The sequence below is a fragment of the Triticum aestivum genome, chromosome 5A (genome assembly GCF_018294505.1).
Source record: "Triticum aestivum cultivar Chinese Spring chromosome 5A, IWGSC CS RefSeq v2.1, whole genome shotgun sequence".
NCBI classification, from domain to species: domain Eukaryota; kingdom Viridiplantae; phylum Streptophyta; class Magnoliopsida; order Poales; family Poaceae; genus Triticum; species Triticum aestivum.
Window position 1 is genome coordinate 332,688,182 of NC_057806.1, and position 10,586 is coordinate 332,698,767.

Here is a 10,586-nt window from a genome sequence, read left to right on the forward strand (position 1 = left end):
ACCAATTTGCGAGCACCCGCAGCATCAACTCATTCAAAAGAGATGAGGGTTCATTCAACAAGAGTGCAACAAGTATTGTGCCGCGCTTGAGTGTCGAAGCCCGCCCCGTGAGTGGCCTGGGCGTTGGTGACTTGGTATGAACCTCTTGTGTTTCCATCTTGTGTCATTTCATCTTGGCATGCCATTTATGTTTCGTGCATCTTGTGTTCTTCCATGTTATAATTGCGGTCACATCTATGGAAGCCTTCAAGGCTCAACACAAGAACAAGCCATTTACTCTCACGCATTGTTGGTCGCTCATCAAAGATTGCCCCAAGTTCAAAGACCAATATGTCGCTCGTAAGAAGAAAGGAGGGAAGGCGACCGTGGCTGAGGAGGGAGACTTTCTCAAGAGACCGAGGGCAAGACCAGCTCAAAGGCCGACGAGAAGTGCGATGCGTCTTCCATGGCCTTGCAAGCAACTTTGGAACACATGATGAGTCAAAAGGAAGTGAGGGAGAAGAGGAGGAGCAAATGAAGATATACCTCGAACTCCAAACGAAGAAGCTTGAGATGGAGGAGGGCGCCAAGAGGAAGCTTGACATTGAGGAGGCCGCTCAACTAAAGAAGCTTGAGATCGAGGTCACCAATGTCGACCCCAAAGCAAAAGAGATGGCACTCACGATCATGAGCGTCGACAAGAACAACATGACACCGGAGAGGAAGCTTGGTTCGTGAACCGCCAGAGGAGATGTTCGTCGGAGATGGCCTGAACTAGGTGAGACCTTAGCCGTGGACTATGGTCATTCATTTTGAAGGCTGAAACTGAAGGGTGATCATTCTGTAGGCCGCTGGAGTTGCCGGCCATCATGAACTGACGTGAACTGCGGCCGCTGGCATGAACTATGGCCGTTGCCATTTTAGCTATATCTTTTGTTGCTTTCAAAAATTTGCATGCATGCGGACCAGATATGGCCAAAAATGCTGTCGCACGTTGGGCGCACATCAGGCGCATTTAAAAATCCGGACGGCCGCCGCTTCATTGCCACCTCGAAAAGGACGAAATTCGGAGAAAACGAATGTCTGTTTGGGATCGTGTTCGAGTTACCCTTAAAACAGATTTAGGCATAGAAAAATTTCAACTCACTTATAGGCGAATCTTTTAATTATTCTCTCCGTGTATTATGGAGAAAGAAAGAAAAAGAGGAGGGCCCACTGGGCATGGTATGGACAGCAAGCTCGCACGATGCACGTGCACCGGCCAAACTCAATCGGTTTTCATAAAGGACTATTACTACTACTACGGTACACTACTAGGGCGGACGCTGCTTGGGTGCCGTAACTGCACCTACAGTTGGATCAATGGCATGTGGGCCAGCCGTCTGTTAGGCCCACATGTCATTGGCCCAACTGCAGGTACAGTTACGGCACTGAAGTTCAGTCCTACCAGGGCATACCAGCAAAAAATTAGCAGGCGCTCTTGCCCGTAGCTGCAAACCGGCAGGCAATTATAATCTGGGTTTATAAATAGCGGCCCACCCGCACCCCTCCTCCATTGAGACGAGACGAGAGGAGGAGAGGCGTATCCCTGCCCGGCCACCCAAGCCAAGCCCCTCCCGAATCTCTCTCTCCTCCCCTCCCATACCATTGCCCCCCGCTCCCTCCCCCTCCCCCACGACACGCACAGATCCACCCGCGGCCATGGCCCCCGCAATGAGGCCGGAGCAGGAGGCGAGCTGCAAGGCCACCGAGGACCACCGCTCCGAGTTCGACGCCGCCAAGCCGCCGCCCTTCCGCATCGGCGACGTCCGCGCCGCCGTGCCGGCCCACTGCTGGCGCAAGAGCCCCCTGCGCTCCCTCTCCTACGTCGCCCGCGACGTCGCCGTCGTCGCGGCGCTCGCCGCCGCCGCGTGGCGGGCCGACAGCTGGGCCCTCTGGCCGCTCTACTGGGCCGTCCAGGGCACCATGTTCTGGGCGCTCTTCGTCCTCGGACACGACTGGTGCGTTGCTGTTTCCTCTTTCTCGCTCCCGCCAGCCCAGATCGATGCGTCCGGCGTGCCACATTTGGTGCTACCTAGCAGCGCTGCTATCATACGACTGTCTGTCTGATACATCTACCTATCTACGCTTGCAGTGGTCACGGGAGCTTCTCGGACAGCGGCACGCTCAACAGCGTCGTCGGCCACCTGCTGCACACCTTCATCCTCGTCCCGTACAATGGCTGGTAACGATTTTGTACATACTACATTTTACTAAGTAAACCAGGAGGGAGGTACTACTTGCAGGGCCAGATTATTGCTCGTTCCGTCGCAAATGTGTAGTCAGTAGTAGGACTATCGGTTTTCCAGTCTAGAAAAGCAATTTGCAATCTTTTGTTTTGTTGAGAAAATCTCCGAGAGGGAGAGAACCCGCGCCTGAATATGTTACTCGAAAGAAGTTGGAAAGGGCAATACAAACTTTGCTGTTGCGAAGTAGCAATTTCACTTTTACTACTCGTACAAAGCACTGTTGCCTGTGAGGCATGTCTGTTCCACCGCTGTTGACCCATGCAAGCGGCCGCAGAGAATTTCTCTTGGGAAAAACCCATCTTTCTTTAAAGAAAGGCAACACGAAAAAGTTTGATTGAATCACTGCCGACAACGGTTTGTTTACTAGGAGCTGGCGGTGCTGCACGGTCTTCAAGGTCCTTCGAACACCACACACCAATGCTGGAGTACTAGTAGTAGTATACCATTATCATGCATGCATCTGAGTTTCTTTAGCAACATATAATTAGTTTAGGAGGAGTAATTTATATGGAGTGGTACCAATCTGAGATTAATCAAACCTTTTCTGAAGCCGATCTGAATCTGATTTGCTATGTGTGTGCAGGAGGATCAGCCACAGAACGCACCATCAGAACCATGGCCACATCGAAAAGGACGAGTCATGGCACCCGGTTAGTACCACTAGCCCACTACCATATACTACGGCACTCTACTACATGCACATATTTTTTCCAGCATGTCTCCATCACTGCAATTCCCAAAGGACTTTGCTCACATAAAAGCAAAAAGGAAGAAACTCAGGGCAGCTCGATCGATGGGCAGATATTTTTCTTGAGAACCCTCCACCTTACTCCCTCCATTCCAAAATATAGTACGCCCGCGCTTCTCGAGATCCAACTTTGACCATAAATTTAATCAACGAGACCAACTGCGGCGGAAGAAAAAATTATATAATTGAAAACTTCTTTCGAATACGAATTCACTAATATAATTTTTGCCCCGCCGCAATTGGTCTTGATAGTTAAATTTACGGTCAAAGTTGAAGCACGAAGATAGAGGAAGCACTACATTGTGAAATGGAGGGAGTATTTTATAGTGACACTCGCTAGTAAAAGTATAGAGAGTTTGGCATAATAATAATTGAGCAAAAGTTGAGCAAATATCGCATCTGGCTGCTGCATGAATCATGGAGGTGATAGCTAGCAGTGGTACTAGAAAGAGAGCAGCGATGCACCTGCCTGCTTTTTCAGTCGCTGCAGAGGCACCACATGTTGACATGTTGTGCAGCAGCAGCATCAAAAGAGTCCACATAATTTAAGATCCAACAAACAAGTGATGTGGTCCGTCCGTAGATAATAATGCCAAACACAACTAGCAGCGGCAGCTAGTAGATCTATTCATGTCTGTCACGTGATCAGATCTGCCGCTAAGCTAAGATCTTTTTAGAGAGAGAAAAGAGAGTACACGTAAAAAAGATTATGCCTAGTTGATCAGCAGAGATCAACAAAGATGCGCATCGAATCTTAACTCGGCCGAGCCACCTAACATTCTAAATAACATCATTTCGTGGTGCATATATTCCTTTTTATGGCATCTTCATCTTGCTTGTCATCGTAGGCCGGCCTTTGCCCTTTTTTCAGAACAAAAGCGTGTGTGTGTTTGTGGCAACCAAAATTCTAAGTCAATAGATACTTGCAACCAAAATTTTAATTGATTTAAATTGTCTCACAGTCGCAGATCTGCTGCTGATTAAAATTAGTCATCACAGATCAAAGATGCACATCGAATCTTAGCCTTTTTGGCTAGGGCATCTCAAAATGCCCAGTCCTTTTTTCTTATTGTCGTTCTTGCCCTTTTTGGAATCAAACCACATTTGAGCATCTGCACTCTGACAAAACAGTCACCCTCGAGGGCAAGTGTGGACTGGAACCACAATTCTAATTGCATATTTTGAAACCCTTAACTGAATACTCATTCGTGTAATTTGTGTTCCATCTGCTTAGTTACTCCTAGCTGATGTGCGACTGATTTGCGCAGATCACTGAGAAGGTGTACCAGAAATTGGAACCACGGACAAAGACACTGCGCTTCTCAGTACCGTTCCCACTGCTGGCTTTCCCTGTTTACCTCGTAAGAATCTCTTCTTGTTATTCTGCTGGTCGCTTGTATAGGTCTGCATCTGTATGCATCCTGAACTTAAACCTAAACTGAATCTCCCTTGATTACTGGATGTTCCAGTGGTACAGAAGCCCGGGCAAGGAGGGCTCACACTTCAATCCGAGCAGCGATCTGTTTACTCCCAAGGAGAGGCGTGATGTGATCATCTCCACCACCTGCTGGTTCACGATGATTGCGCTGCTCATCGGCATGGCGTGTGTCTTTGGCCTGGTACCTGTGCTCAAGCTATACGGGGTTCCATATATTGTAAGCAACCATACAGAATCTACAACTCTTAACTGTTTAGTTGGTCGGACTTGCTTCTAAGCAACTCACACTGAACAACTAACTCAAGTAGCAATGTCTCATGTCATTTGAAACAGGTGAATGTCATGTGGCTTGATTTGGTGACGTATCTTCACCACCATGGTCACCAGGACCTCCCATGGTACCGCGGCGAGGTACTTGCCTGCTGTATTAATTTATTGCAAGTATATCGTGGTCGATGACAGTGCAGGAAAATAGGACTACCCTAGTTTCTGAACATGTTAGCTACTACTTAGTAAACATACCCACTGAAAGAAAACATTAGCTGCACAATAAACTCACTGGCGACAGTTTTTTTGCCTTATTGATACGTTTTGCACTGCTATGGTATTACTATTTCATTCAATGTTCATGTCGCCAACAAACCAATGCTCCTCAATGACTGTTGCAGGAATGGAGCTACCTCCGTGGTGGCCTGACGACTGTGGATCGGGACTATGGATGGATCAACAACATCCACCATGACATTGGCACCCATGTCATCCACCACCTCTTCCCCCAAATACCTCACTACCACCTAGTAGAAGCAGTAAGTTACAATACTACTCTGCTCAATATATATATATGTACCTCATCCATATATTGTACTTGTGCATGCTGAAAAAAATTGCAACTTTAACCTTGGTTTTTATCAACAAATCCAGACCAAGGCAGCAAGGCCAGTACTGGGCAGATACTACCGGGAGCCGGAGAAGTCAGGCCCGCTCCCAGTGCACCTCATCACCGTCCTCCTCAAGAGCTTGAGAGTCGATCACTTTGTCAGCGACGTGGGAGATGTCGTCTTCTACCAAACCGACCCCAGCTTGAGCGGCGACAAGTGGACCGGAGCCGACAAGCAGAAGTGATGAGAGACTGGAAACTGGAGTTACTACTGTTCAAGGAAGAATGCATGATAGAGATAGAGACATCGATAGCCTGCTGAGAATAAGCAGAGGGTGCTTCCAGCTGAAACCAAAGCATGGAAGCTCCGCAGCCAACAAACAGGATGCGTTGATTGGTTCATCATGAGACGAGATTCAGATCATTTATTAGAGCTAGCATTCTCCCATTGCGGTTGTAACTAGCAGATGTTGTTTCAGCTTTATTACAAATTTTGAATGGAATGTGGAACAGTGTAACAGATTGATTAATTATTATCCAAATCGATATTCTGGAATCTGTGACCCCTTTTTCTGAACTTTGTGTTTCTCGCTGCTGGAGTTATGCAGATCTGTCTAAAGTTTCTCCTGATCCTATCATTGGTGCTTTATTGTTTTTGTTTTGAGAAACAGAGGTTATATCGGACAACATAGTTCCAGTAGTTGCAGTCTTGCTGAATACAAAGGCGATAAGGCCAAGTATAATGATTTTTTTACCTTGATAAGTGTCACACGTGTGGCATTGATGGCAAGTTTAGTCATACAATGAAGACAACTTTAGTTGTAAGCATGGCATTTTTTTTCGGATGGCATGTTTCAGCTTTTCTTTTGGGGTTGTTTTTTTTCTTTTTGGATAACAACTTTAGTTGTAAAAAGCATAAGGGCCGAAGTGCATCATGCTGTATGTGTATTTGATAATTTTTTCTTAGAAAAATAAACCAGTTTTTACTACAGCAAAGAAATAAGCACTCATGCTTAAGATTCTTTTTACTAAGCACTTCTCTTTCTTGGCCGGACGCTACTGTCTGACCATGTACAACGTAGAGATCTTGGGGATGTTTTTCTTTTGAGGGATGGATCTTGGAGATGTGCTTATAGTAAAATATACTTGGGATACAACCAGGATCCGGAGATGAGCGGGGACGACAACTTTAGTTGTAAGCATGACAACTTTTTTTCTAATGGCAAGTTTCAGCTTTTTTTTTTGGTTTTTTTTGGAAGGCAACTTTAGTTGTAAAAAAAGTCATGGCCCAAGTGCTTCATGCTACATATGTAACACTTATTATTTGAGAATTTTTTTTGCTTAGAAAAATAAACCAGTTCTTACTCGAGCAAAGAAATATGCATTAATGCTAAAGAAAAAAGCAGTTTTTTTACTAAACACATTCCTTTCTTGGCCAGACGCTGGTGTAAGGCCATGTACAATGTAGATGATTTTGAAGATGTTTTTTTTATGGATGGATCTTGAAGATGTGCTTATGGTAAAATAAACTCAGGATAGTAATGGGCCGACCCAAATCTGGCTTTGGATCCAGCCCCTATGACCCCATAGACAATTTGAGAGGCCACGGGTCAATCCATATAAAAAATAGTCAGTGGTCTTGTTGGTCCAATGAGTATTTCGGATCGACTCAAATTCTTATTTTACATTACCTTGTAGACAAATGAGATGTTAAAATTATGCACGGCTTAACAAATTTTGACTAGTGTAAAAGTTAAGATTTCTAATACGTGGTTAATAAAAAAATCAATCCGTTTGCTTGTGATTTTGTACGTGCTGAGACAAACTTGTTGTTTTATAAACACAATTGGGGAAATTATACGACACACTACGTCGCAAAATTGAGTCCCACGACAATGCCGGTGCGGTGGAGATTGCAACTGTTGTGAGACATAAGACTAAGGTGGTCTGACCTGGCTAGCCCAAACAGGTCACCTAGTGCCAGCTCTGTTCACCCAAATCTCGTTTGAGACCGACCCACATGACCAGCAATCCCTATTTGACAGCCGTTAGCGGCAAATAGATGTGCTTTCGCTGATGCCAGCCATCTGCCACGTCCACATGGACCAGCGCACGACTTCAATGTTGTTTTGTTGGCTGAGAGGTCCAGAAACGTTCTGGAAGGTTCCTGCCCGGTTTTGGGAATCTTCTAGAAGGTTACTGAACTAGTTTTCTCTTTTGTTTTTACTAGCAAAAGAGCCCGTGCGTTGCAACGGGAAAAAAATAACACATGTGGTTCAAGATTTTAGCAATCCAACCACCGACTTGCATATGTCTAGTTCATTCAAGCACTGGCTCTTCTGCCATGACCTCTAAGCTCATCCTCGCTTCACTGTGAAGTCGAGAGAGTATCCATATCGGCATATATGCCAGATTATTGCTACACCTCACCTTTGGTCTTTTTATTTTTGAAGAGGCTTGTTGATTGTCTATTTGGGGACATATATAAATTGATGGGATCATATGTAAATTTGTAAGGTGGTACTATTTTTGTTTGGAGTAGATGATACTTCTAATTAATAAAGAATTTTTTTATGGTACCAAAAGCTGGCCAATGACCCAATAAAGAGAATAGTAAAATGGATGTGGCTGAATCATCTTCTAAAAAAAGGATGTGGCTGAATCATAGCCAGCCCGTGGCAGTGAAATAAAAGGTCGCTTTCCCCTAAAAAGGTGAAATAAAAAACATTCCTTCTAAAAAAAGGGAGTCTGTGCTCGCTGCAGCCAGCAATCGCAGCTCTTAGCGCACGCGCGCATGTAATGAGCCCAAGCGAGGAGAGACCAAGCTCTTTCTCGGGATGCCATCTCCGCTGCCTTCCTCTCGGCTCCAGCCAGCGAGCCCAACTGTCCGCTATAACCTCGCGTCATCGCTCTTCTCTATGCCTTCTCCCTTCCCTTCCTCCCTCTCCATGGTCCTCTTATTCTCCCGTCTCTCTCCTCCCTCAACTCTCTCTCCTCCCTGTTGTTCATGTACAATGAAGCGATTTGATGGGTAAAGAAGCATGTATCTATCAATTGGAGAATAATTCTTTGTTATTTGATCGGTGATTGATGTAAAAAATCCTATTCGGTGAGTGCTCTCCCGTGTCCAGCCCGCTCGGGTGCCCATTGCATTTGCATCTGGCTGTAGACAATGATTCGTTGTCTGTCCTCCGATATTATCTTCTTAGCCGCCCTCATCCTCGTCTCTCCCCACATGCCTTTTCTCCCCACACTCTTGATTCTCTCTTCCTTCTCTCCCCTTCTCCCTGTCCAGCGGGGAACCGCCACCGTGGGCAGCACTCCCAGTCCCCCCTCAACGGTCGCCACTGCTTCAAGGCCTTCCCCGTAGGCTCTCGTTCCAGATCGGATTGGATCGAGGCCACCATCGAGCCTCCCGAGCGCCTACACCTACACCTAGCTCCAGCGCCTCCTTTCTCCTTCTTCCTCCACCATATTTGCTTTTCGGTTGGCCATGAGCCAGCCAGCAGGGGAGCCTAGCCGCTGCCTTCCAGGTCGCCAGAAGCCGGCGCCTGTCCCGTCCTCCCCTGATGTAGGGTAGAGACCCTAATCGCCCGATCTTTCACGAAAGGAGCGGATCCTGGGGAAATCACGAAGAACACGGGGAAGAACGGAGGGAAAACACAAGAGGAAATCACTAAACCGGCACGAATAAGTCACACATGGGCTAGATCCTCGAGTACATAGGTAGAGATACACGAATCAACGGACAACTAAGGACGATACACGGTAACCGGTTCTTCTCCGTGAGGAGGTCTTGAATCCACAAGGAGATCTTCCCGTGAAGGGGGCTTGAATCCGCTTGGGGGATCTTCTCCGGTGGAGGCTCGAATCTCCGAGGAGAAGGTAACCAAGTGGATGAGCAAAGCTCTCTCACAAATATGAGCTAAACATTTGCTAACCCTAGAAAGGAGGTGGGAGAGGTCTACTTATAGTCTAAGTGCAAACGGGGGCGAAAGTAGGGGTACATGGGCCTCGGGCCCGAATCTGGACGCAGCCAGGTACTGGACGTCCGCTGGTGGCCGGTCGTCCGGTGTCTCGGGAGCGGCCGGTCGTCCGGTGTCCTCCGGACGTCCGCTGGTTCTGCTCTGTGATGGGGGTGCCGGACGTCCGGAAACGTCGGACTTCCGCTGATGTTGGTTCGGATGCAGGTGCGCCGGTCGTCCGGTCCGGACCGGACGTTCGCTCGTTTGGTTCGGGTGCAGGGGCACCGGTCGTCCAGTCTGGACCGGACGTCTGCTCGCTGGGGCTCGGCTGATGCTTCAGGCGCCGGACGTCCGGTCCCGGCTGGTCGTCCGGTGGCTGGGACTTTTCCTTCAGCCCTCCTTCTTCTCCATCTCCTCGTCCATCTTCCTCTTCTTCTTGTCCTTGCTCCTTAGCTTCTCCATGGTACATGCGTATGCACAAAGTATCCATATGAGGTAGTAGCCATGCTTCATGTGCATCGAAGTGGAATTGTGAGAGGAGAGATGTCACCTCGGTTTCAAGAGCTCTTGCACGTGATCGAGTCATGGGTCCACTAGGCACTTGATGAGACGATGGTAGGTCCATGGGGATGACCTTGGGATGCTCCACATCATCTCCCCTCCCTTGGGGAAGATCTGACCTCTGATTGAAATCCTCATCACCATGGTACGGGGAGAGATCTTTGACATTGAAGATGTCGCTCACGGAGTACTTGTCACGTGGAATGTCGATCTTGTATGCGTTGTTGTTGTAGCGAGCAAGCACCTTGAATGGTCCATCGGCTCGTGGTAGTAGCTTGGACTTGCGTTCGTTGGGGAACCGTTCCTTGCGAAGGTGTAGCCACACAAGATCTCCAATGTTGAATATCATGTGATTCTTGTTGACGTTGAGCTTGGTCGCGAGTCGTTGTACTTGGAGCTCAATGGTGTGCCTTGTATCTTCATGCATCTTCTTGAGGTGGTTGGCTCGGTCACTCGCGTCCATGTTTGTGCGCTCGTGGAGTGCTAGAGGTAGGATGTCCAATGGGGACAACGGGTTGAAACCGTAGACAACCTCGAAGGGGGATTTGCCGGTAGTCGAATGTCTTGCGCGGTTGTAGGCGTACTCGGTGATGGGTAAGCACTCCTCCCACTCCTTGATGTTCTTCTTGATTAGCACGCGAAGAAGGGTGGAGAGCGTGCGGTTAGTCACCTCTGGTTGGCCATCGGTTTGTGGATGATAGGCCGTGGAGAATAGAAGCTTGATTCCGAG

At 47.7% G+C, this 10,586-nt stretch overlaps 1 protein-coding gene across 1 annotated transcript; it reads left to right on the plus strand.

Annotated features, from left to right (window-relative positions):
* Window positions 1–1,543: 1,543 nt before the first annotated feature.
* LOC123103230 (fatty acid desaturase DES3) lies at window positions 1,544–5,886 on the plus strand. The gene is made up of 8 exons (XM_044524746.1): window positions 1,544–1,979; window positions 2,114–2,203; window positions 2,851–2,917; window positions 4,284–4,376; window positions 4,485–4,670; window positions 4,787–4,864; window positions 5,122–5,259; window positions 5,375–5,886. Exons 1-8 carry the CDS (start codon window positions 1,681–1,683, stop codon window positions 5,573–5,575), a joined length of 1,152 nt encoding a protein of 383 aa, XP_044380681.1. The 5' UTR covers window positions 1,544–1,680; the 3' UTR covers window positions 5,576–5,886.
* Window positions 5,887–10,586: the final 4,700 nt, after the last annotated feature.

Coding starts and splice junctions, on each gene's coding strand:
- LOC123103230 (XM_044524746.1), top strand. CDS start 1,681: ATGGCCCCCGCAATGAGGCCGGAGCAGGAGGCGAGCTGCAAGGCCACC. Junction 2,204..2,850: donor CTCGTCCCGTACAATGGCTG/GTAACGATTTTG, acceptor ATGTGTGTGCAG/GAGGATCAGCCACAGAACGC. Junction 2,918..4,283: donor AGGACGAGTCATGGCACCCG/GTTAGTACCACT, acceptor TGATTTGCGCAG/ATCACTGAGAAGGTGTACCA.